At 47.5% G+C, this 25,698-nt stretch overlaps 1 protein-coding gene and 2 long non-coding RNA genes across 29 annotated transcripts in view; 2 read left to right on the plus strand and 1 right to left on the minus strand.

Moving 5' to 3' along the window:
* The window catches only part of BMAL1 (basic helix-loop-helix ARNT like 1), a 107,087-nt gene that overhangs the window by 17,536 nt on the left and 63,853 nt on the right, over window positions 1-25,698 (minus strand). For 15 of the 27 annotated variants that reach the window (XR_014069668.1, XR_014069670.1, XR_014069667.1 and 12 more), the window contains 9 exons: window positions 17,783-17,911; window positions 14,815-14,939; window positions 13,957-14,103; window positions 11,649-11,687; window positions 11,112-11,153; window positions 9,674-9,831; window positions 7,829-7,908; window positions 2,958-3,050; window positions 1,740-1,857 (listed from right to left, as the gene is read on the minus strand). Coding sequence is in view for 21 of the 27 variants with exons in the window: in XM_081545100.1 (XP_081401226.1) it covers window positions 1,740-1,857; window positions 2,958-3,050; window positions 7,829-7,908; window positions 9,674-9,831; window positions 11,112-11,153; window positions 11,649-11,687; window positions 13,957-14,096 (670 nt within the window). In the remaining 6 variants the exon portion in view is untranslated. Of the gene's footprint in view, window positions 1-1,739; window positions 1,858-2,957; window positions 3,051-7,828; window positions 7,909-9,673; window positions 9,858-11,111; window positions 11,154-11,648; window positions 11,688-13,396; window positions 13,418-13,956; window positions 14,104-14,814; window positions 14,940-17,782; window positions 17,912-25,698 lie in introns of all 27 variants that reach the window. The other 12 variants (XR_014069669.1, XM_081545098.1, XM_081545102.1 and 9 more) reach the window with 3 other exon arrangements.
* LOC145527340 (uncharacterized) lies at window positions 7,222-10,085 on the plus strand. The gene is made up of 2 exons (XR_014069691.1): window positions 7,222-8,684; window positions 8,938-10,085. It is a non-coding gene; the product is annotated as an uncharacterized LOC145527340 (long non-coding RNA).
* Window positions 17,890-20,075, plus strand: LOC145527336 (uncharacterized). Its single transcript, XR_014069687.1, has 3 exons — window positions 17,890-17,948; window positions 18,364-18,474; window positions 19,569-20,075. It is a non-coding gene; the product is annotated as an uncharacterized LOC145527336 (long non-coding RNA).

The following is a 25,698-nucleotide window of genomic DNA, read 5'->3' on the forward strand; positions in this document are numbered from 1 at the left end:
CAGTGCGGGAGCCACTGGCTACATGCAGCTACGGGGACCTTCAAATTGGAGGCGTGCTGTACATATGAATATACCCAAAATTTCAAAGACTTAGTGCAAAAAAAAAAAAATCAGAAAGACTTCCTTTTGGATTTAGTGTTAAATAAAAGATAACATTAAAATTAGTTTTGAATTTATTTTTACTTTTTAAAATGTAGCTATCAGGAAATTTAAAATCATATATGTGGCTCATATTTGTGGTTTGAATACTAGTTTTGGTCCAACTGAATTAGAATCTCTGGAGAAAAAGCCTGACTGTTATCCTGATAGACACATGGGCTACTTGTCAGCGCAGAAGCCGGGCATCTGAGCCTGCCCCCCCACCCCCACCCTGCAGTGCTTCACTGTGTCCTCACGGATGAGAAGGTCTGTATCGTCCAGCCCTCCCCTTCCCCTGCATGTTTTTCTCCAGCAGCACCAGCAAACCATAGCACCACCCTTCTGCCCCCATCCACCAATCATTTCCTCTGCTACTTTCCTCCCTTCATCACCTGGTAAATATTAATTCATCTTTTCAAACCCACCTGGAGCTGTCACCTACTCCATGAGGCATGTGCCCACACCCACATGAGGATGAATCATCGTTCTCTGTGGCTGGTCCTATGTCTACGGCTGCACCTATTATACATGGTGCCATCTCCTCGTCTCCCTGACTACATGGGTAACAGCCTTAGAGGCAACGACTAAAGAGCATTCACCTCTTCCTCCTGAGGTCACTAAGACAATTACAGAACCAGACGATAAAGGGCAACAGGTGGCAGGGACTACACTGTACTTATAGGAAGACAAAGAGTAAGCCTTAGTGAAAAGGATGACTTAAAGGAGACTCCACTGGTGATTTCCTTCCAGAGACTATAATGGAGAGCTTGGGAGCAGGAAACTAGTTAGGCTATGACGGCACTGGGCCAAGGTAAATACAACGATGTGCTTACTGTGTGCTGGAAACAACGTGCTCTATGTTTTTAGCATATTAAATCCTCACAACAATCTGACAAAATCGGTAATACTGTGCAGGTAAGGAAGCTGAGGCACAGAGAGGTTAAGTAACTTGCTCAAGGTCATGCAGCTAGTAAATGGTGGAGCCAAGATTTGAGCACTGCCTCTGAACTGCGGAGTCCACGCTCTTAACTGCTCGAGTGCAGAGCTCCCCGTGGGATTGAAGGCGGAGAGAGCTCCTGGCAGGCAGCGGGGCAGGTGCAGGAGCAGGAAGCCGGGGGAGGACGTGAGTGGTGCTCCACCGCTGCCACAAGGAAGCAGGGAGGCAGGTGGGGGGGGCAGGATCTCAAGAGAAACCACTTTGGTCAGAGATGTCATATTTATACTTTTTCATCTTAAGAGGCTGTATGAATACAACTCAGACACACAGAAGTGATGTTTTTTGGGGGAACAAATCAAACTGATGTGAACCCTTTTAACTCAGGAACATACAACTGGGGATTTCTAGATCCTAAAAAAAAAAACTGACTAAAAATCAGAATGAATCAAATTAAAATGGCTGTTTTTCCCCTCACAAATTTGGACATTGAATTTTTTCTTCTTTATGTAAACCAGAAGAGAAACAAACACGAAGTAATATAATAATTCCACTTAGCCAAAGAGCACTTGTGACCCAGATAAAGGGCAGAGAGGTAGGAACCCAGCCGCTGAGGCTGGCAGAGCACACATCGTGCATCCCAGCGCCTGGCGGCTCCCAAACTCACTTTTTGCATCTATGAGCCGCTCCCGGGGTGCGGTGTCGGAGGAGGAGAGCTGCTCCTTGACTTTGGCGATATCTTTAGGATGCAGGTAGTCAAATAAACTCTGACCAATCAGATCATTCTGTGGGAATGCATCACCAAGAAGGACAAGTCAACAGCATGCGGAATACAAATTAACCAACAAGGGCTTTGCCTTTATTCTGCACGTTTAAGCATGAGAATCTCAAGTATTTCATATGTTAACATGGACACATGTCCAGGCACTTTGCCTAGGTAAGGACACCATGAATGAGGCACCGAGAGTATGGTGCTGAGAAGACAAGAAGGGACAAGGGCTCAACCACATAAACAGCTCATGCTCCTCTAAGGCAAAAGTCTTTCACAGCATGTATCCCTTTATCATTTACTTCTGATGCCCACAGATTCCCTTCTAAGACCTCAGCGGGAGGAATGTAGGGCGTGGGCTCTGACTCTAGCTCCATTAGACCTCTGTTCTTAAACAAGTTGTGTCATACTATATGCCTCACTAGCCTAATTGTTAGCAGAGATATAAATAACTTCCTCCACAGCTTTGCTCTAAGACTGAAAAGAGCAAAACACTTTGGAAACATGAAATTTATATTAATTTATATAAATGTTATTTTGATACTGTGATTCTTCTGCTTTACCAAATTTCCATGCAAATACCAGTATGAGCGTGAGTGAATGAATGAAAAAAATGAGTAAAAATTCTAGGGACAAAATAGGTGATAAGCTCTGTTCTAGAAGCTTTTATATAAATAGTTATATGATTCTACAAACAGTCATAGAATGTATGGATTGTTACAATCATTTTACAGAGGATGCTGAGGTTTGATAGAGCTAATAAGTGATACATCATTGTAGACACAGTATGGGTGGATTTCCATTTTTCTTATTCCCTGGGACTGTACTGTCTGCCTGTCTTCCCTGTCAAATAGCCCCTTGCCCCCCTACCCCTACACTTGCAGCAGTGAGAAAGTTACAAGGCTGATAAGGTCAAACTTCCCAATGAAAGCATATTAAAGGGAGTTTTCTAAGTTTATATTCATTTCTGTGTTAAGAATTTTCTGGAAGAAGGATGGGGTTGGGGAACAATAGAAGCATTTCACATGTCACTTGTCTATTAATTATTCTGAGAAGTGGGGTAACCTTTTTGGCCACTGTAAGGCTGCCCACCACCAATGGGAACAGGGGCAGTACCTGGCTGTAGTTGAGGATCTTGAAGACAGACTCTGACACAAAGAGGATCTTCCCTCGGTCACATCCTACGACAAACAAAAATCCATCTGCTGCCTAATCAGGAGAAATGGATAATCAATTTATCACACTTTAGGAAACATGATTTATAATCACTCTGATAGCAAATAAGGATTTATTTTCTAAGTGTTCAAAGCATGGGACTGCAGTCACTGACAGTTTCACAGGTGTCCTGAGAACAGGATACTTAGAACAAATACCTTCTGAGAATGATAAGATTCTCTCCAAGACAGACATATACACATGTATCACTAATGATTACCGGGGAAAGTCCAATTACAGAGAGTTTTGTTTTGAAGGAGAACTCAGTTTAAGAATTTTCCTTTGACTGCATGAAGGTCCAGAGAAATCCATTTCATTGCTCTAAGTATAACAACACTATAATATCATAGAATCTGAGACTGGAAGGAAACTTTAGGGTCAAAATTCCCTCTCAAATTTTGAAGCCACCATTTGTCCAAGACTTAAACACCTCCATTTCCAGGGAGCTCTCTGGAACAGTGGGTTCAGCATCTGAAGTGGGGTCTGCTTTTGTTTTTTTATGCTGATGGTCTGGAGTGGGGCTGGATCACTGGTATGATTTTTACCCCCTCCCCCACTCACCCCTACCCCAAAGCGATTTTAATGTTCACAGGGTTGAGAACAACTACTCTCAAGTTTTATTCCCTGATGCAGAGATGAGCTGTTTGTATCCTAAATGAGACAAGAAAAGCCAACCAAAAATTTCCCCTGACATTCTTTCACCTCTGCTTCACTTTAAATAAAGGCAAAAATCCAAAGTGTCGACAAAGATAGGTATGGAGATAGGACGGTATTTGTCGGACAGACTAAGGCAGATAAATACTGAAGCTATGGAACTTGAGAGCTTAGGATGTTTTGTGCAAACATGACTGAATCCTACCCAGGACTCTCCAGAAGGGCAACCCCTAAGAACCCCTGTGGGGGCCTTCTGGGCGCCGGAGGTGCTCCCCACTCGACCACGCACTTACTCTATGCTCAGGTTGTTGTTGCTCAGTTGCTCAGTTGTGTCCGACCCTTTGCGACCCCATGAACAGCAGCATGCCAGGCTTCCCTGTCCTTCACTATCTCCTGGAGTTTGTTCAAACTCACGTTCATTGAGTATACTCAGCTACCACAGACTAAATCACATGTGTCATTATCTTCGTTATTCACTGGTCCTCGGTCTGTTCTTTGGAATAGATTACTAAAGAACCTGGGGCTTTCCCAATGGCTCAGATCTGCCTGCTAATGCAGGAGACTCAGAGACATGGGTTCGATCCCTGGGTTGGGAAGATACCTTGGAGAACGAAATGACAAACCACTCCAGTATTCATGCCTGGGAAATCCCATGGACAGAGGAGGCTGGCGGGCTATAGTCCATGGGGTTGCAAGAGTCGGATGCGACTGGGCACACATACACACACTAGTAAAGAACCTACACCCTTTTCCACAAAAGGCCCTTTGGGATGCAGTTAAACTCAAAGAACTAAGGAAATGAATTCATGCGCCAGAAGGTAACAGAATGGTACGTGCACTTGTGCTGGGATAAAAGACGTGAGAGAGAGGGGAACAGACTCACTACTGCTGTGAGAGGGCCTGGCAGGCCACCTGCCAGAAGGAAGCTGGGGCTGATCCTCTCCCAAGTTAGGCCTCTGCGCTGGCCTGGGGGCAAAGGATGACAGTGAGGGGGAAGCCACTTCCCAAGCACCATCTGCTAGAAGCCTCATTCTGTCAAGAAAAAGAGGGTATTAATAACTTCCTCATTTGCCTTGCAGACAACCTTATATCTTAACTAGAGAAGAGAGTATTTTGAGGCTTTTCATTAATGAAGTGATGTGGCTCAAAAGGTGCTTGGGAAGAAGGTGCCTGTGACATCCTGGAAGAGATGCTGAGCAGACTCAGGCCCAAGCTGATGAGAAGCGGGGTGGATTTCAACACATTCAGGGGAGGGAGAGAAGGTTCCAGAGGCTGGTGAATACAGTCAGTGTAGGGCAGGCATGAAACACTCTGACTCCGCTTCGCTCGAGCAGATGAACACCAGCAGGTGAAGAAGCCAGGCTGAGGGGCGAGAACACGAGCTCCACGGGGCTGGGAAGACCAAGGCAGGCTTGCCCTCGGGGAAGACGGCGTTCAGTTAATGAGTGACACGGAGCCCAAGGGGCCACCTCACTCTCAAAACCCGGCACGCACAGGTTCCAGACGCTATGAACTGATCAGGTTCACTGCTCCTTGGCATGTCAGTCATTAAAGATATTTTTGAAAGCACTTGGTAAGGAAAGCAATTAGTCAGATTTGCACTGGTAAGGGAGACTGAAAAGTCCAGTTTCTGCTGCCAAACTGTTCAGACATCATCTGAGTGGACCCTGCTGTCTGCTGAAGCAAATTCCCAGGGACTCAGCATCCAGAAGTGGCAAGGAATTAAACAGTGCTTCCTAGCCACTGAGATGGGGCCGAGAGATGAGAAAAGTTCCATGAGAGAAGACAGATCACCACTGACGTTGTGAGAGAGGAGCAGAAAAGGCAAGCCTAAGATGAAGTCTTTCACTTGAACAGCATTAAAACCCTTATTCCAGACCCTGATAAGTATGAGCATCTAATGGAGAATCACTTAGAAAAGAAGCAACAATTACTAAACACTTGTCATTATAAAAGGAACTTGTTTTATATGTGTACATACATATATGTATTTCTTTAAAAAACACCAAATTACCAGCATGGTGATCGGGATCAGTTACATAATTAGCAGGGTCCAGGACAGGATGAAAATGCAGGGACCCTTGTTTTCAAAATACAGTCTTCAAGATGGCGACAGCAGAGCATTAAACCAAGTACTGGGTCCTATGTAGCTGCAAGGGTTGCATGCCTGTGAAGCCAGCCCTGATGGTTTCTCTGGAGATGCTGCAGATATAGTTTGTATCTTAATTCTAGTATGTCCTCCCCGAGAACAAGGACATTTTTATGAAAAGGATGGAGACGTGAGGACAGAGCTGAGTCCTCCGAGTCTGCCCTGAGAGGTAACCAAACGACCATCATTAACTTGCTGAGAAGCCTCGCCCCCACCCTCAAGTGTTTATCAGTGATGGGACATTTGTAGGACAGCGCCACGCAATACCCATTAAGTACTAAAACGTTTGCTGAATTAGGGAACCAATGGAAATGGAAGACAGAGGCTATGCCTATCCAATCTACGAGTCCCACGAAGCTTTGAAGGATCGCCAGTGATAAGCTGGAATGTGGGACTATCCAATAAACAGAATGACAGAGAAGTTCAAAAAGACCAACTGCACCTACACAAGATGTAAAAACCCTTGCCTAACAATAATTCATGTACACGAGAGCCGGGCAGGGTGCTGTGACAGCTGTCCCAGATGTGGCACTAATGAGATGGCTTCTCCTGCAAGGAGGAACCAGCCCACAGCTGCAGCTCCATACTGGGTCATGACTTTAAATCAGCCACCACTGGAGGGAAATCAAGCAGACGGATATGGCTCTGGAAAGAACGTGTGCCATCTGCTGTTCCTGACTCTTGTTCTCCTGCCTGCTTCTCCTCTGGAGGCTGGAAGATCTAGATACCTGTGCTGCAACCTGCTTTGCGTCTCTGGGGGACCAGGTGACATTTTCAAGATAAGCTGATCTACTCCTGTGCTTCCAGGAAGGCACGCCCTTTCCTGATACAAAGGACGGCTGGCCTGGAGTCTCCCCTGCCCTCTTTCTGGCTGGTGAGCTACTGAAATCTGGCATAGCCATCTCCCTCCAAGGTGAAAATCTGGCTCAGCAGAGTGGTGCGAGAAGACAGAAAGGGCCTGGTTCCTTCTGACCTCCCTGAACCTCCGCAGCAGCCCCTCACTGCCTAACCACGACTGGCTATGCTTGAGAAACAAAGCCCTGTTGACTCATAATGTCCTGTTCCTTGCATTTAATACAGCATGTCACAAGGGGACGGACAGACACTACTGGAATGAGCAGGCAGGCCAGGCTAACAGGGGTCCTGAAGCCAGGGTGAGCTGAATGTGGGTAGTGAGGATGCAGAAAACCAGAGGGACCACCCTCTATGCTGGGGCCTTGCAAACTTTTGCTCAGAGATGCAAGGGTAGTCCTGGCTGGGGGGAGATGGGGCAGGTATTCTTCCCTTAAGTTAGGTTTCTCTGGTTTTCTTTCTACTATTTGCAAGAGGACACGTCTCTGAATTTATCGTCTCTCTCTTCAGTTTCCAAGCGAAATCTTGCTCGGCCCAGAGCAGACCTGATTCTGCACAGAAGCCAGGTACCCGCAGCGCCAGCCCAGCTGCCTTCCTGCAGAGACCAGCCGGAGAAGCGAGCGCTATGGTCAGGCAGGTGGAAGCACCTGCCTCCTCCACTCATCTTCCTCCCCAGGGCTGCGACATCTTTGGAAGAGTTGTTGTTTTGATGGAATTTTAGTAGAAAGGTTTAGGTGGCTGTTTCTGTGTTAGTGGTCAAGTGAGGATGAGAGAAATTCTCAGTGGTTATCAGTTTCAGTCCCTTTCTAAAACCTTCATATGCAGGAAGGGGATTCTTGATTACCTCCTATTTTTAACAAAATCCTGCTCTTCTGACTTAAAAAAGTCCCAGTAGCCTAGACCTTCTGTTTTTGTTTGAGCGAGGGTAGAAGAGGAGGGTCCCAGGGAAGAGATGTGAGGCCTGTCCAAATAGTAAGAACAAGGTGGAGACCCTGACGGAGGAAGTGAACCTAAACAAGTTCAGTGTTGAGACATCAAATTCCCACACGCTGGCACTTAACTCTGAGATTTGTGAAAATAAATGTTGTGTAAAAACAATCCCATAATTGCAACATACCCTGAGAATAAGATGTTTCAATTCATCATCTGACAGAAAAGTCGGCTTGTAGTTTGCTTCTGTGTATGGATTGGTGGCACCTTCCGGGAGAGAAAAAGAGAAAGAGTTGGAACACTTTATTTTCAGATAAAGTCTCGTTCAACTCGACTGCCTCAAGCCTTCCAGATGCAGCCTCGTCCCTACCCCCTGGGAGCTACATTTTATCTTCTCTCTCCTTCGCGAAGATAAGGCAAGCTCTGGCTTTGGACAGAAGCCTCTAATGCCAAAGAGAATGTCATTGAAAAGTGAACACTGTTGACCACAGGAGACTTAGCAAGCTTGTTTTTGTCACCACAGCGAAAATTCAGGAGCTAACAGAAGTTTAGAAACTGCTTCTAATAGAGAAGGAAGCTCTAGAAGCAAACTGGTCGAGACTCCTGGGATGCTCCCTCCCCGCAGCATCTATATTAAATGGGTTGTCTAGCAGGTGCTCAAATCTCCACTCTAAATGTTCTTGGGAAGTCATCCAGTCTGCCAGGCCCTGAGTAAATACGCTGTGGAAGGCATTTGCTGTGAGTTCCTCTTCATCAGGGTTGAGTTAAATGAGCTTGGCAACCCAGAGAAATGCATTACTTCAATAAATGCAACTCGAGCTCCCAGGACTGAAAGGGCATAAGACTTATGTTTAAAAGGCTGTTGAGCTGGCATCTTTCGGGAGAATAACTTAGAGAAGAATGCCAGCAGTAAATTACTTGGAATCTGCAGAACAGTTAGTAGCACAGTGAAGAAATAAACTAAAACAGCTCATGACAATTCCAAAGACCACCCGGAAGGAGGGAAACAGAACCTACCCGTGACTTTCAAGTCTGCTAACAAGGTGCGTATTACTGATCCACACCCCTGCTTTTTAGGATCACTTGAGTTCTGCCACTCTTTTCTTTCCAACGTAATAGAAATTAGTTGTAACGATTTAATCTCTATCTTCCCTAACATGAATTTTAAAATGCCCTTCTCCAAGCCCAGGATACAACCTTTATATTTTTGAATCAAGGTCAAAAGACAAAACCAGCTACTTCTTATTTCTGGTGGCTTTGTAGAAATATAAAAGACATAATTCTTTTACCACGCAGGTCAAGAGATCTGAGTGAGCGCCTACTTTCCAATTTCCTCAAATAGTCCAAGTCTAGCAGTGGAAAATTCCAGGGACGGCCTTCCCTAAAATGCCTGCCACAGTTCAGATTTCTCCTGTGGTTTGGATAAGTCACTTCCACTTTTCTGCCTCTGTTTTCTCACCCTCCCCACACTCAGAAAAGAAGGAAAACACTGCCTCCCTTATAAAGAGTTGATCTGGTTTGGGAAAATTCCAGGAAGATGAAAATATCATCAGTGTTCACTCAACAATAAAATGTAGCAAGTGCTGTCAACTAGTGACTCACTCTTCAAAAGGAACCAGGATGAATTTTTCCTCTTAAAAACTGAAACAGACTTTCCTGTATCATGAAGGGCAGCTATATTTCTGATGTTTATCATTGTATGGGCAAGGTCCAGGCACCACATACATGCAAGATGGGATGTGTGCCTCTCTGATATGTATGTAGCCTGGGTACGTGTACCCACACATGCATGGCACACAGCACTCTACCCTCTGGGGATGTAGGACAGCAAAACTGCATCTTGATACCCACAGAAGCTTGGTAATGCCGATTTCATTTGGCATAATGTCTGCTGCTGAAAATGACTGGTATACTCCTCAAGGCTACACATTTGCAAGTAATAAACATTGGCCTTAGGGACTCAGGAACATTCTAAGTAAGGGTGGTAACATTTGTGAGCAAGGGCATAAAAGACAGTAAAGCCGGATCTCACCTCGTAAAGTTTTCATGTGCTGAACAGCCATCCTCAGCACAGTAAGTTTATCTAATTTCCTAGACATCGCGTTGCACGTTGGTACCAAAGAAGCCAGTTCATCAATAAAACTGTTCATTTTATCCCGACGCCTCTTTTCAATCTGACTGTGAGCTTCCCTGAACAACAATATGAAAAATGATTTCTGTAAAATGTAACAGAGCATCAAGGAAACAATGATGAAAATAACTGTTTTCAATATTCATCTGACAAGGCAAATTTAGAATCTGAAGAATGTTTCAAACTGGGCTTTTCTATTAAGTCACCAAAAAATGTGGGGCTCACTGCCAGGTCAGTATTTGTTTTTTTTTCTTAATGCTTACCTCATCCTTAGAATTGAGAAATACTACAAAAATTGTCTTTTCATGGTCAACTGAGCTGTTAATCTTCTCAGCCCCAATAAAGTTGGATTTTAAGATGGGGAGAAAGAAAGAAGGGAGGTGGAGGACTTGAAGGGCAAAGCACCCAGGAGCAGACATCAGTGAGGGCCCCAGCCTGAGCTCTCTCTGAGGTCTGAGGGGAGTCTGCCATGTGGTCTGTGGGAGACAGACTGATTGAGACACCAGGTAACTAATGCTGCTGTCCTTGGGTCAGCTGTGACCCCACCCAGATGCAGCAGATGCTATATCTGTCCCCAAGAGCTGCTGCCCGCCGAGCAGGATGACACTTCCCATGGCACACACTCTTTTCCTGCCTGGTTTGCACCTGCTGTTTGTGACTGTCCCCCAAAGAGGTGTGTCAACAGTGCCACTGCCATAGCAACAGAACCATGTGATCTCTTGCCAAAGCTGGCCCATGAGGGAAAAGCCAGCAGTTTCAGGTCAGTTGAATTCTACAGCCCTGGTTCTGGGTCAGGACACAGCGTCAGATGGCCCTGGGGCTAATGGCAGGAGAGGGGAGGACCCGCATGGAGGGGAGTCAGCAAGTGTGGCTGGAGGCAGGAAGGAGGGAGTCAGGGAATCTACTTGAGGGAGCAGGGCCTCCCCAGGTCTGGCCTTCAGCCACACCTTGCAGAGCAGTAAGGACCCTTTCTGAGGCCAGGCTAAGCCAGGGAACTGACTCACTGAGCCAGGTCTCCCCAGAGGGCCTGCGGGCAGGAGGGAGGAACCTGCTGAAGACAGGGAAAACCTTTAGCCTTGATTTATCTTTGGCTCCCTCCAGAGTTCCCTTCAGATTAAACATGCTTAGACAGCAAAGAGTGAAGGCAGCTCAGCCTGGAGGCAGTCAGGGACAGAGGCCATATCAAGCCAGGGCCCCTGTCCCCCTCCTCATTCCCCAAGGACACGACAGTATCAAAGACTGTTCAACAGACAGGGAACAGATATTCAGAGCCTCCCCGACTGCACACTAAGCAACCAAACCAGGATGGCTTATAGACAGAAAGAAGGTCCAAGCTCACCTTGCATTTTTGATTCTTCCCTGGTGCTCTGTGTATTCTAACCTGGAAAACAAATAAAAAGAAACACATAATCCCCTGGAGATTAACAGCAGAGTTACACATCAATTTTCTTTCCTGCCTGACCCCTGTCCTCTCTACATGACACACAAGGGCTCTGCTTGTTAGCTACACAGGGTGGGGCGTGTGTGTGTGTTAGTCGCTCAGTCGTGTCTGACTTTTTGCGACCTCAGGAACTGGAGCCCGCCTGGTTTCTCTGTCCATGAAATTCTCCAGGCAAGAATACTGGAGTGGATTGCCATTCTCTTCTCCAGAGGATCTTTCTGACCCAGGGATCAAACCCTGGTCTCCTGCATCACAGGCAGATTCTCTACTGTTTGGGCTACAGGGTGGGGCGTGGGGGGAGAGAATTCTGAGCCCACAGACTCACAGCCTCCTTGCTTATCCCTAATCAAGGAGATGGGTGGAAACTGCACGTTTAATTATGCAAGGAAAATGGCTCTAAGGATGCTGGAGTTCAAATGACTAATTTCATAGTACCTTCCATGAGGGTCATCTTTGTCTGTGTCCATGCTTTCTCTGAGAAAACAAAAGAGAATATGACTGTTAAGACATACAAAATCCCTTCTCACCATAATACAGAAGGCCATCATTTATCCAGAAACCAAGCAATTAGAAAACTCAAAGAGCCACAGTATTGACTCCTGATGTATAAAAGTAAAACCAACTTGAACCTACTATAAAACCAGACTCATTTTCCAGTTTATCAAAAGTTATATACACCACTTCAATAAAGTTTGTGTGTTCATGCATCTTACTATATAGATTGCTTGAGAAAATTGGGAATACATGGCATTCATGGAAACTCTTAGTTAACCAGAGTATCCAAGTAACCATAAAAATCTCATTCCCCCACCACAACCAACCCCCATCATTCTGGATAAATGGAGTTTATTCATTTGTAAAATATATCAAGCATCAAACATACGTGGGCAAATATACTGAATATCTATTTGGTGGTGGTGGGCAAGGTGAGGAGGGAGCATCCAAGTGCCCACGAAGGAGCACTGAGTAGATCCCCAAGCCAGCTCCCAGGGGCACCACTGCTGTCCAGTGCTCTGATTCTCAGCTCATGGGAAACCCCGAGCCCCAAGGAACTGGGACAGATGGAAGCATGGGTTGGGGACCACAGAGAGTCCTGGGGTCACAGAAGGATCTGCCTTCCCTTCACGGACTCCTGAATCCAGTTTTCACAGCACGTTGTGGGTTCAGTAGAAAACAGACTGAAATCCTCAGAGGAAGGAGTTCTAAATCCCCCAGGTGAGCTCACACCTTCCTCCAACCCCTAAATCGCTCAGGAGGACACTGACTACCCTCTTCTGGGCCTCTCTCCCTTCTCCAGTCACGGCCCTACAAACATCATCATCTCAAGAGCAAGTGCTTTCTCAGGAGCACTGAGGGTAGGCGCGAGCACTCAGAACAGGGTTTCCTAACCAGGAGCCCTCCATCTCCTCATAGGTGGAGACTTGCTCCACCTGGTCCTGAAGTTCAGAAGAAATTCTACAGGCCACAGAGGAAAATTAAAAGTCCCTCTCCCCTTCTGTCTAGCCTTGTGTCTGCTCACTGAGGCAGGTGATCATCTCAAGTGAAGAGAAGCTCTGTCCTAAGGTAGGAGTTTGGTACATTAGGCTGTTAAGAAAGGGATGACAGATGCTTAATTCATAGGGTACCCATGAATTACAGAAGACCTGCAAACTGGGGTCCATGCAGGAAACCTGGAAGTCTGGAGTGGTGACAAGGGTGGAAACCACAGATCTAGACAGCAGAGGTCTTAGAACATACCAAGAGCTCCATCAGCACTGGCCCCAGACAAAAGCTCCACAGAAAATGTCTGGTTTCCCTGCTGTGGAGTTAGGGCCACAGCAGGAACACCCTCTTGGTCCTCACATCCATCCTCCATCCCCCGGGAGGCCACTCTCTTAATCATCTGGGATCGCTTATGTATTACTCATAGCACCTCCTAGTGGGCATCTGACCTCCAGCCACTATGCTCCCCATATCTGACCTGTGAACTTCAGCAGAAAGGACATCTCCTGTAAGGGGGCACACCTCCTTGGAGATTTTCTCTCATTAAACAGAAGAAAACTCTCAAATGGACATTTGGGCAAGATTCCACACAGTTGCCTCTACAATACAAAACGTGCCTTTTGGATGTTCTATGCTGACGTATTCCCTAGATGTCTGTATAGATACAGAAGAGTTGACTGTAAGTGTGAAAATTTACTTACTTCAAAGAACAGCCATCAAGTCTTAGGAAAAAAAAAAAAAAAGGTGCAACTTAATGTAAGAGGAACACTAATTCAAATAATGTTTTAAGGACAATGGCACTGCTTCTATACTGTTTCCAGAGATGACCTCTACTTTCTCATTCTACAAACATTAAGTAAGCCATCGATGTCCTCCTCTAGAGAGGTCCTTAGGCAAAGCTCTCTTTGGAGCCACTGAGGTTATATCCATGGACTTAGCCATCTTGCTCAAAGGAGCAAAGGAAAATGAAGAAAGTGGTAAGAGGTGTAACTTGGCTTTAAGGCTATTCTTTTTACCTCGAAAATCTGGGCACCTGAGTGGGGAGCACAAAAGGAGAGTAAATGGCTCAGCTGCACTGGAGGCTCCCTCCTGCTTGCAATCCAAGGGAAGATAAAGGGAAAAGTCAAGTCAGATCTTTCATTCCCATCCCTTTTCACAGACAGGATCCCTTCTTCCAGAAGGAACAGTAGGGCCCCTGGACGTTAATGCCCGTAAGCTGACAACAAGTTTAGCCAGAGGAAGACAAGCCCAAAGGCCTTACTGGTAGTCTGTGGAGCTGCCCTTGCGTTTCCGGTTGCAATCCACGCCACCAGTGCCCAGAGGGCTGGAGAGGAGGTCGGTGGCACCTGGGGACATGAAGTCACTGATCGTTGAAGAAATGTCCATTCTCTGGTCGGCCATTGGAGGTCTGAAATAGGTACAAGGAGACAGAGGCGCATTTATTTCCACAAGTTTTCTAAGGTGGTGGAGGACTAGGGTGGCATGTGGAAGGACAGGGACTTCATGACAGCACCGATATCTCTCTCACCCAGCCAGCTGGGACGAGGACAAGGCACTGCCAGAAGGGGCATCATATTTACTCTAGGAGTTATTACAGGTAATTTAGGCTTATCTGCTTGTTTTTTCTGACAAAGACACAAAGCTCAGAGAAATTAGGTGGCTTCTCTTAGGTCTCTGTGCCAGAGCATGAAGAACTAAACCAGAACCCAAGGCTCTAGTAGGTATAGCCCCATGTTCCACCCATGGAGGTGACCAAGCGTCCCAGATGTTCTCACAGTCCTAATTTTCTTTCAATCAAATCTAATCAATGAAATAAATATGATCTACTTGTTATCTCTGCATTTTTATTACAGCTTTTATCAAAGTTGTAGGAAAGCATAAAATGTCCTTTCTCAGCCTATAAGTTACACTTGGGAGTCAAAAAAGCAGTCCCTCCCCATCGCCGGTCCAGGCAAAGTCTGTCTAGTCTTCTCTGCCTGTCCTTTTGCACTCAGGATTCCATCGCAAGGAAAACCTTGCATAATGAAGTGAAGGCATGGCAAACATTTGCAAAGCATTTTGAGAATTCATATCTTAAAAGCGCAAAGCAAGTCAGCTCAAAAGAGAGACTAGCAAGTACCTTGCAAGGGACTCCAACTCCAAACCCAGGTGAAGGGGGCTGTGCACTGCCCACCGTTGGGGTCTAAGCTCCAGGCAATGTGACTGGGGCTGTCACTCCCTCTCTCTGGGCCTGAGTTTCCTCATCTGCAAAGTGAAAGGCGAGGGTGAGCTTTTGTTTCCACTGTGTCCACAGATTAGTGACCAGAGCTCTCCTGGTCACTCTCACCATCATTGCTGGAGTGAACACTGACTGTGCACATAGCTCTGTGCATTTGAGCTATTATCTCTTAGTATAAACTTCTAGAAGGAGGACTGACGGGTCTAAAGGGGACGCACATTGTATGTTTTGCTAAATACAGAAACACTGCTCCAGAAAAGCACAATAACTTTTATCCCCAATAAAAGCTCTTGTCAATCTGAAGGATAAAACAAAACCTCACTATTTTTACTTGTATCTTAAAATTATTATGGATGGTGTTTCTGTTTATAGGCATGTCTTTCTTTCTTTGATGTGGACCATTTTTTTTTTTTTAAGTCTTTGTTGAATTTGTTACAACACTGCTTCTGCTGTTTATGTTCTGGTTTTTTGGCCATGAGGCATGCGTGATCTTAGCTCCCCAACCAGGGATTGAACCTGCGTTGGAAAGCAAAGTCTTAACCACTGGACCCCCAGGGAAGTCCCTACAGGTATGCCCACTGTGTCCTGTTTTCCTACCATACTGCCTTCAGCATCGATGGGCCTCCTAACTCACGCTCACCTGGGCACCTGAGCCTGGTAGAGAAAAGCACACAGTAACCCTTGACTCCCCTGCTCTGCGATCACACTTGCGCTTGCCTCAAGCCTCCAATATCTTGATTTTTACCCTTGGCGATAAATCAGCTTTCTATGCCCCTGAGAAAAGAGGCCAGTGACTACTTCTACCAGCAACCTAGACACTGCCGGCTAGGACCCCGCCCCAAAGCATGCTGAGCCCTCCTCTCTCACGAGTGTGGACCACGCACCTCAACCCTGCATCATTCACATTCCACATTCTCTTGCATTGCTTCTATAAGGACAAGAACACACTGCAACAACTCTCATCTTGGGGGGGTGGGGGGTGGGAAATAAACTCTTCTGAACTCGATTCCCTTCCAGTCACTGCCCCATTTCTTTGTTTTCAATTGCTTTTCTCTTCCTTGCTACAAATCAACTCAAATCAGGTTTTTGTCCCCATCATTCCAATATACTGGCCCCTGCTGGGTTCATTAATGACCTCCTCATTGCTAAATGCAATGGCCAGTTCTCCATCCCCTCCCCGCTTGGCCCATCAACACATCTGATAGAGCTGATCTTTCCCTCCTGGCTCTCAGCTTCATGGTTCTCCTACTTCAGTGGTCCCTCCTCTTTGGTCTCTACAGCCGGTTCCTCTCGTTCCCCTCACCTCTAGATGAGCGACCCACGGATATTCTTGGCCCCGCTCTTTGTCTACACTCCCTCCCTAGGAGATGTGCCTAGTTTCATTCTTTTAAATAATTACCTATACTATGACAACTCTCATGTTTACATCTCCAGCCCAGACCCCTTCCTGAGTTCCAAAGCATCACCTTGACATCTCCCCTTGAATATACAATGGAAACGTGAAACATCCATAACCAATCCCTGGTTGTCCCCAAGCCCAGCCTCTTGGTCATGCCCAGGTCAGTAAGTGGTATTTCAATCCTGCTTGCCGCTTAGGCCCCAAACATAGAAGTCACCCCTGACTCCTTTTCTTTCATGGCCTGCATCTAATCCATCAACAAATCCTATTAGCTATCTAAACAGTCAAAGAAAACATCCAAAATTCAACCACTTCTCCCCTTTTTCCTTCATATTTCTGTTCAAATGTCACTTTATCAGTGAAGTTTCCCAGGATAACCATATAATACGCATCCCCACAACTCTTTCTAACCACCTCAGTCCTGCTTAATTTTTTTCCATTGCCCTTATCCACATCTGGCCAGCAATAACCTACTTAATTTACAGGCTGTCCTCTCCATTAGATCACAAGCATCAGGAGAGTACAGACTTTGGTTTACTGCTTGTACCCTTAGTGCCCAGGTCATGTTTCAGCACATAGTAAGCACTCAATAAATACATACTGAAAAATAAATAAATTTGTATGTTAGGAATATTAATCTTTGCTCATCACAGATGCTGTAAATAATTTTCTCCCCTTTTTGTCTTTTGTCTTTGCTTATGGTGTTTGCAAGTGATACTAAAAGTGACAGGTTTTAAAAACTCTTTTCTCACCCCCAAACAATAAAAATATCCTCTTCTTTGCTAACAGTTTTGTAACTTAAAAAAAAAATTCAGTTTTAATCCACTTGGAAATTATTTTTGGTGTACTACTTAAGGTTGGGAATTTCTAATTTCCCTCCAAAGAATACAGTTATTCCAACACTGCTTACTAGATCTACATGTCCTGTTACCAGTCACTAGAAATGCCACTTTCCTTGACTCATTTTTTAGTCTGAACTTTCTATTCTGTTCCCTTGACCTGCTTATTTCCATTCTGGCACCACACTGTTGATGACTATGGCTGTAAAATACATTTTAATATCTGATAGAACAACTCCTTTCCCTCTTTGTGCTTTTTGTTTTCAGAAATTTCCTGGCTAGTCTGATGTATTCTTCGAAGAGAATTTTATAATCATTTAATCACACTAAAGGCCCTGCTGTGGCTGCCGCTGCTGTTATTATTACCAATACTACTGACATTATGAGAAGCAGGTAAGCTGTGAGCAGAGCCCTACACTTAGGGTTTCGGTGACCATCTGGGCCACATGTCAGACCTGGGATGCCACCTCCAGCCCCCACTGCTCTTTCTGAACAGCCAGACATTTGCATGAGGTGGAATATTCCAGGTTTCAGGGATCTGGGGAGAAACCACACTTCCTAAACAAAGAACGACCGTCAGAACTGCAATAATAGTGTATCTAGGTGGGGGTGGGTAGGATAGGATTGTTACCTGAAATTATGGTTCTTAAACCTCAGATCCACCTTGGGAGAAGCAAGGGGCCGCTGGACTTGTTGGTCACCTCAAAGCGATTTTCATGTTTTGTCGCTTCCTTTCAGGCAGTCAAGTTCTTCCAGAAACCTGCAGTGGGGCCCACAGGAAAAGAAACCCGAGACAGGTCACTTTGAAGTAGATATAGTTGAAAGTCTCACAGCAGCTGAGGAAGATGAGGAGCTCAATCATGACTCCCGATTACAGGGAGCAATGCTGAGCTCACCATCCCATCCTTCAGCTCCCTGTTCAACTCAATTGCAAACACATGAGGAAATACGCCGGGAGTTATTTTCTGTGAAAAACAATGCCTTTAAAATTACTAAACGTAGATTCTTGGACACAGCCTTAAGAGGAAGAAGATAATTATATTTTTCATTTCTCCTACTGGGTCAAGCAATAATAACAGTGAACGCTGACTGAGTGTGTACTTGGCATCGGGCGCTGTTCTTACTGCACCACGTAGATTAACTCACTTAGACCCAACGATAACTCTGAGGTAAGTATTAATACTACTGTCTCCACATTTGACCAAAGAGAAGATTGAGGCAGAGAAGTGAAGAGACCAGACGAGGTCACTCAGCGGGGGAGAGCAGTGGGGCTCCGGGAGCTACACCTGCCCCTGAGGACACCACTCAACTCGCTCCAGCCAAGTGAGTTACCTAAACGCACACAACGCGGAACAACAAAATAAGTCTTCAGGAAACATTAAGCCAAGACGAAATGCCAGCAGGGCCAGTGCCTGAAATGGCTGGGAATGAGCTAAGATGTTTAAAGAAAATGTCCCTGAATTCAAGTACGTCTGGTAGAGAAATCAGTTCTGAAAAGCTGCTGACGTCAAAGGGGGGGGGCGGGTGGTGCTGCCCTGCCCACCTCTTGCTGGCAGGATACAGGGTCTCCTCCCTGTCCCTGTGAACCCCAAAAGGGGAACAGGCTCTAAAGAAGCCCCCTTACTCCTTCCCGACTCTGTCTTGGGATGAAAAGACAGGGGCTTTAAATGGGGTTTTCCTGACCTTTCTGAAGCACAAATTCTGGCGCTTCATGTTCCCCGGGCTAATTCTGGCCTCTTGGATAACCTACCTTGCCTAGATCATTACAAAGGTCTTCAAATGAGTATCCAGGGAATAGAAAAGACCGTGTCCTTCCAATTTACTCTTCTTTGCAGTCTGGTTCAGAACCCCTCCCTGTCTGACGCTGGTAACCCCATACTAGCCCCTGCAAAGATGTGTCCAGGAGTTCCAGGCTTCAGTCCCTAAGCCTATGGATAGAGAGGCAGCACAAGGATGCAAAGTCCCCAGGGGAGGGCTGCTGGGGGCAGGGGGCGCTTACCATCCAGGTCCCACACTATCTTCCCAACCCCAAACGGGCAACCCAGGATCTACCCTGGGCATAAGCTCCTCTCCTTCCAACACCCGAGAGCCTCCGCCTGGCCCTTGGATAGGAGGGTCCAGCCACTTCCCTCCATCCGGGCTGCTCCCTGCTCCAGCCTTGCCCTCTCCTCACTGTGGTCAGAGGCAGGACGCCCCCTTGCTTAAAACATTTCAACGGCTTCGCTGCTCGCCCAGGCCCTCCAGATAAAACCCCAAACACCTAGCAGGAAACACCAGGCCTCCGCAATGGGCTTGCTTACTCCCCAGCCCAAGCGTGCGCATCGCTGCCTGAGGCGCCAGGCCACTAAAATACTTCAGTTCACAAGAACACGTTGCCAAGAGCACGAGGCCTCAGCTGCGTCCACTTTGTTTTGCAGGCAGCAGGCGTGGCTCCCTTTGCCCACTCGGTCACCTGGTGAACTCCTGCGTGCCTTTCAACTGCCCTCAGGTGTTCCCTCAGGGAAGCCTTCGGCTCTCCCCGGCTGCCCACCCTTCCCTTTACGCGCTGCGGCCCCGCCCCGCCCCGCGCCGTCCCGCCCCGCCCCCTGCACCTGGATCTCAGGGTTCCGCAGCTCCCAACACCATGCCTCTCCTTTTCTCTTTCCCTCACATCCCTGAAATTTATACAGAGGTCCTCAGGACCAAACGCCCCACGAATTCTTATTTTCATCATTTTTTCCCAATGCTCAGATTTCCTTTATAGAAATCATAAATGCTAACAAACATTTTAGCACTCTATTTTGTAAAATCTAAACCGTATTTCTTATATGCTTGGACAAGGAAGCTGAATCAGTTGTGACAAATATTTTTTGGGAAACTGTTTTCTCTCCAGGAAGGTGTTCTTAGATATAAGACAATAAATGAAACAACAAAAGAGACAAAAACCTTTTCTGTGCTAATTACCTCTAAAAGAGGTTTGAGCCAAGGAAGGGGGCCCCAAGAGACCAAAGGTACCTGGGAAGGGGGACCCCACCTGAGTGGGGGTTGGGCCAGCCCTGGTGCTGCCATCCAAGTGACACATAGTGAGGATGCTCTGGGGAGAGCCTGGCCCTGGTCCTAACGTGGGTGTCACATGTGTGCCCACTTCTGAGCTATTCCGAGGGTGGGAGGGAGGCTTTCTGGGTGGCCAGAGAAAGCCAGGCATAAAGGGGCCTGGGAAGTGTGCCTGGGAAGAGCTTGGGGGCCCCCCGTCCCACCTCAGTCCCCTCGTGGTCCTCGGAGCACAGGAAGAAGATTCTCTGTGGCTCCACACAAAGGAACAAGGGGGCTGGAAGAGACGGGCATGTCAGCCACTGTTAGACACCCAAAGGAGACCACCGCTCCTCCGAGCACAGCAGGGCAAGGCTAACTGCCCCTTAAGAAGCCCAGGCACACCATCCACCGGAAGATGGCCACAAGCAGCCCTCCAGTCACAGACCAGGCATCTCTCAGCTTTCCTTCTCCCTGCCCCAGCACCCTGGAATGACAAGAAGGGAAAGTGAAGTGTGTGGATTGTACTAAGGTTCAAACCTATGGCTGCTCCTCGGTGTGGGGAGTCGGGAGGCTGCCCCATGTCAGCCCCAGCCAAGTGACTCTCCCGGACAGATGAACGTGAGTGGAGGGGACAGCAGCAGCCTTCGAACTGGCCCTTTACCAAGTGCCCCCTTACCAAGAGACCAGCGACTGCCAGATAGAGACTCCCCCTTCAGCCAAGGTCTCGGATGGATGGTAGTTCCAGCAAGAAGCAAACCTAGGCCACTGTAAGCCCCTGAGATGCTGAGGTAGTTTTCTACTAGGGTGACCAGCTCTTCTGTTTGCCTCCAACCTTCCTGTTTGAGCACTGGAAATCCTGCATTCCGGGAAACCCCTTTGTCCCAGACAAACCAGGAGGGCAGGTTCTCTACTTCTCTCCGCTGTATCACTCATCCTAAGCCGACTGACGGAGGCAGGAAGAAGGAAAAACCGACTCCGATCCTGGAGCCACAGACCAAACCTGACCTGGGAGGAGGGAGAGGCAACAGTGCAGGTCACCCTGGCAGAGTCTAATCTTCACAGTAACCTATCTGTTCCTCGTGGTCATGACCCCAATTTTCCCGGTAAGGAACTCAGCATCAAAGAGGTAAAGACATCTTGCTTAAGATGACACGGTTAACAGGTGGGGACTGAAATCCCTGTGTGTCTGGCTCACTGGTGGTTCTTCTTTCTTCTGCCACATCACTGCCCATCCAGCCCCCAAAGCCATCCCCACAATGGAAAATACAAACAGCCCAAAACAAGCACTCCTGGAGAAGGAATCAGGGAAGCGATGAGAAGAAGCAATCCTGGTTCAGGAAAGCTACAGCCAGGGCAGAGAGGGAAAGGCTCAGCCCTCTTCCTTCATTAGGGTTACCAAAGAGAGGTAACTCTCTGGGAGACTGTGGGACCTGAACAATGCTATGCCAGATGGCTCTGGGAAAATACGCTTTGAGAAGGGACAGAGGGCTTCTCCCTTTATAAATTAAAGTGATGTCGTTCAGTCGTGTCTGACTCTTTGTGACCCCATGGACTGTAGCCTACCACGCTCCTCCATCCATGGGATTTTCCAGGCAAGAATACTAGAGTGGATCCTTCTCCAGAGGATCTTCCCGACCCAGGGATTGAACCCAGGTCTTCTGCATGGTAGGCAGGTGCTTTACCGTCTGAGCCACCAGGGTCCTACCCTCCTGCCCCCTCCTGCAAGTGTAACAGTCTATTGAGACCACTTTGTGAAGTCCCAGATGTCACTGGGGTACTGGTTTTCGGTGATGTGGCTTAATAAAGGGGCATGGCTTAGGAAAATATGGATGATAGTGTATCAATATCCTTGCTTACCCTTGTCTAGTCAGCTGCGTGCTCACTGACGGACTTCCCCACAAAACCCCCAGCTCCCTGCAAGGACCCCTGTGTGGCCACCTCTGCCTCCCCACAACCTACAAGGAGCTGGCCCTGGACACAGCACCTGCTCCAATTCTCCATCATATTCTCGACTTGAGGTTTACTGTGGGGAGGAATGTGGAGTTGCTCTGGTGTGTTCCTATGGTGCTGGCTTTTGAGCAGAGATGACAGACTGAAGGGTCTCTGGCCCCGCTGCAAATCCCCCTGAGACCCTCTGGTTATTCTGACAGTTTGTGGGAAGTTTGGTTGCCTTCCTTTGCAACAGATGCATTTAGCGATCATTCACCCACGAAACCAGGTGCCTCAAATCTAAGGTAACAGGGGCTTGTACCAGTATCATTAAGCAAGCATTTCTTCAGCCCAAGTGGAAGCCAGGGTACCCCAGACACAGAGGGGAACGTTTAAGATCCCCTCAATCCTGATCACTGCAATAGGCAGCACCCTGCCTGCAGTCATGCAAGCAGCACTCAACCCAATGTCAGGATGCACCTTCACTTCTGTAAGTGGCAGAGATTTGTAGAGCATTTACCCTAAATTTCCAGCAGGTGGCGGTCAAGTGTCTTGAAGGAGTGCCTTTTTTTCTAGCTGTGGGGTGCAACGTAGGTGAAGTATAGGAGCCGAACAGAGGAGAAAATGATTAGCTTATTTGATGGTGTGTGCGGGGTAATGGCGGAGAAGGCAATGGCACCCCACTCCAGTACTCTTGCCTGGAAAATCCCATGGACGGAGTAGCCTGGTAGGCTGCAGTCCATGGGGTCGCTAGGAGTCGGAGACGACTAAGCGACTTCACTTTCACTTTTCACTTTCATGCATTGGAGAAGGAAATGGCAACCCACTCCAGTGTTCTTGCCTGGAGAATCCCAGGGACGGGGGAGCCTGTTGGGCTGCCGTCTATGGGGTCACGCAGAGTCGGACACGACTGAAGCGACTTAGCAGCAGCAGCAGCAGCAGCGGGGTAATGGAACGAGGAGGGACCAGGAAGGAAGTGAGTCTTGAACCAGGTGTTGTAGATGTTTGCCTGGCAGGTTGGATAGTTGGAATGATGTTTTGAGCAGAGGAGAGCGTATTTGCAGTGGCTGTCAGGGGCCTGGGGAGAACCTCGTTTGTGGCACTTGTGTACCCAGTCCTGCTGGAAGCTTTAGATGCTTGGGAATTGTGAAATCAAACAAAAATCAAGGAGCTTGCACTTGGAACTATGGGACTTGAAGGGCCTGTTGAGAGGGTCTCACAAGGGGTAGGGGCTGTGAATTCTGGATTAGATTGTGAATAAGGCTGGTCGATGCGGAAAAGATCCCCAACACCATGGACAGAGGAGAGTCTACAGCATGCCAGTCTTGAAGGCCTAGGCCTACTGAGGGCTGTGAGATTCTGAGGCACGATACAGGGCATACTCCTAGCCTAGCAATGGCACTAAGAAAATGTTTGCTGAATGAGTGATAAAAGGGATGCCTTCTTAGACTTTTGCCAAATCTATCACTGAAGTATAGGAAGGAGAATAGTCGGAGGAACAAGCTACAGATCCACAGTGCTTTCTGAGAGGACTCTTGGTCCTGGATGGGGATGCACAGACCACTAGCGGGACCAGTTTGGAGACTGGCCCAATACAGTTGAGCTGCTGCCCAAATTGAGGTGGATCAACATATGAAGGCAAAGCTGAGAGGTCATAAGGGAGGGGTCATAACTTCTTTTGACACTGGCTGAAGGAGAATTTTTATTTTATGTGCGGAAAACAATGAGTGGACAGGCAGATTCAGATTACCCCTTTAACAGGTTTAATAAGAAAGACTGCACAGTGACTTAAAGTCTCAGCAATGACCAATCTCCCTGTAAATAACCATGAATCTCCTGAAAAGGGAACTGATATTCCTCAGTGCCTTCAATGCACCAGGCCCTTTATGACATGGTGGTCTGGAGCATGCTCTCTGCTGGGGGGTGACGGTTAGGCTGCAAATCCCGACTTCACCAGGTAGTAGTGCCTGGGGTGCAAATCTCAGTTCCAACATACATACAACCCTTCTTGGTGTGTCATGGCCTCCTGACCTGGGAGATATGGATGACAATATATCCTGCTTAAGAGCTGTCGCGGAGATGAAAGGAGAGGCAAAAAGTGCTTAGTCAGGTGTGCAGACCCAGAGCACGCCCTGCCTCCCCAGACACTGAGCATCTCCCCCAGGCCCTACACTGCGCACCTGGGTGCAGAGGAGAACGAGGCCTGGATCTTTCTCAGGGAGGCAGCACATGTGAGCTCCCTGGCGGCTTCAAATTCCATTGAATCTGACACGTGATAAGCCCTCCATGTGGAAACTATCATTATTTTCTCATTTAACCGTCACAGCCGCCCTGTTAGGTGGCTAATGTTCTCCCATTTTAAAAATGAGTAAGCTAAGTTTCAGAGAGGTGGTTAGGTAACCTGAGCAAAGTCAGAGATTTTACAGGAAGGTAGCTGAAAACCCAGGTCAATCCTATCTAAAGCCCACAGTCTTTCCACTATGTAGCATGGCCTCCATGCAAAATAAGAAGTGGGCACATTCCAGAGTATGCAGGGATTGAAAAATTCTCCACAGCAGCACTTCCCAAAGAGCTGTCACAGAATACCGACTCTATGAAACTTAAATGGAAAAGACATGGAGCAGTGGGGAACCCATGGTCAAAGAAGTGTAGGGAATTCTGGTTAAAGGCTGGGTTTCTCCTCTGCAGGGCTTCTAGGAACCTTAAACAGGGCCCTGTGGAGGGCGAAGGTCAGGAGCAGCAGGGTCTCCATCTCCCCACAGGCGCTGGTCCCCATGCTTTCCTGCACCCAACATCTAGTGGACGGAGCTTGGATGGGCACACTAAGGGGACACTTGCTCTGCAGGATCACTCAGGATGCAGCAATCCTGTTTTCCCCTCCTTCCCTGCCCACTTCGGTGCCAGAAGGTGCTTGGCATGGCTTTGTCAGCTTCTCAGCTCCTCTGAGAAAAGCCTGATGTCTGAGGTCTCTGTCCCACCTGTCCCTGGCCACCTCCTTTGCCCAGGGCACACCCTCTGCTCCGTTGTGCACTCTGCCTCTCAGCACCCACGTGCATTCACCCCACCCACCGGCCAAGACCCAGGATTTCTCTGCACTCCCTGGAGGATGACAATGGAATCTGAAGCTGCCAGGGGGCTCACATGGGCTGCCTCCTTCAGAAAGACCCAGGCCTTGTTCTCCTCTGCACCCAGGTGCCCAGTGTAGGGCCTGGGGGAGATGCTCGATGTCTGGGGAGGCAGGGTGTGCTCTGGGTTTGCACATCCTGGCTGCTCTGTCCTGTCAGCTCTGGGAGGCAGCCTCCTGAAGGCAAAGCTCTCCTCCTGACCATTAGCCCTGACACATCCCTGCATTTAATGATGGCACAGGGATGACCCTCCGGGCCCCCACCAAGAAGGATCATTAACCAAAGACACATCAGCCTGGCTTCATGTTGTTGTTGTTTCTTTTCTTTCTATTCCCTCCCCCCGCCTTTTTTTTTTTTTTTTTTTTTTTAATGCTACAGACTAAGAGAATAGAGCTTGGCCCTAAAGACTCAGGGAATAAACACTCTTTCCACCAAAGAGCCTGCTGCCTGATGTTGAAAAAAAATTATGGAAAACTCGGCA

This window comes from Giraffa tippelskirchi, chromosome 11, assembly GCF_054371585.1.
Source record: "Giraffa tippelskirchi isolate mGirTip1 chromosome 11, T2T-mGirTip1v1.2.pri, whole genome shotgun sequence".
Classification (NCBI taxonomy): domain Eukaryota; kingdom Metazoa; phylum Chordata; class Mammalia; order Artiodactyla; family Giraffidae; genus Giraffa; species Giraffa tippelskirchi.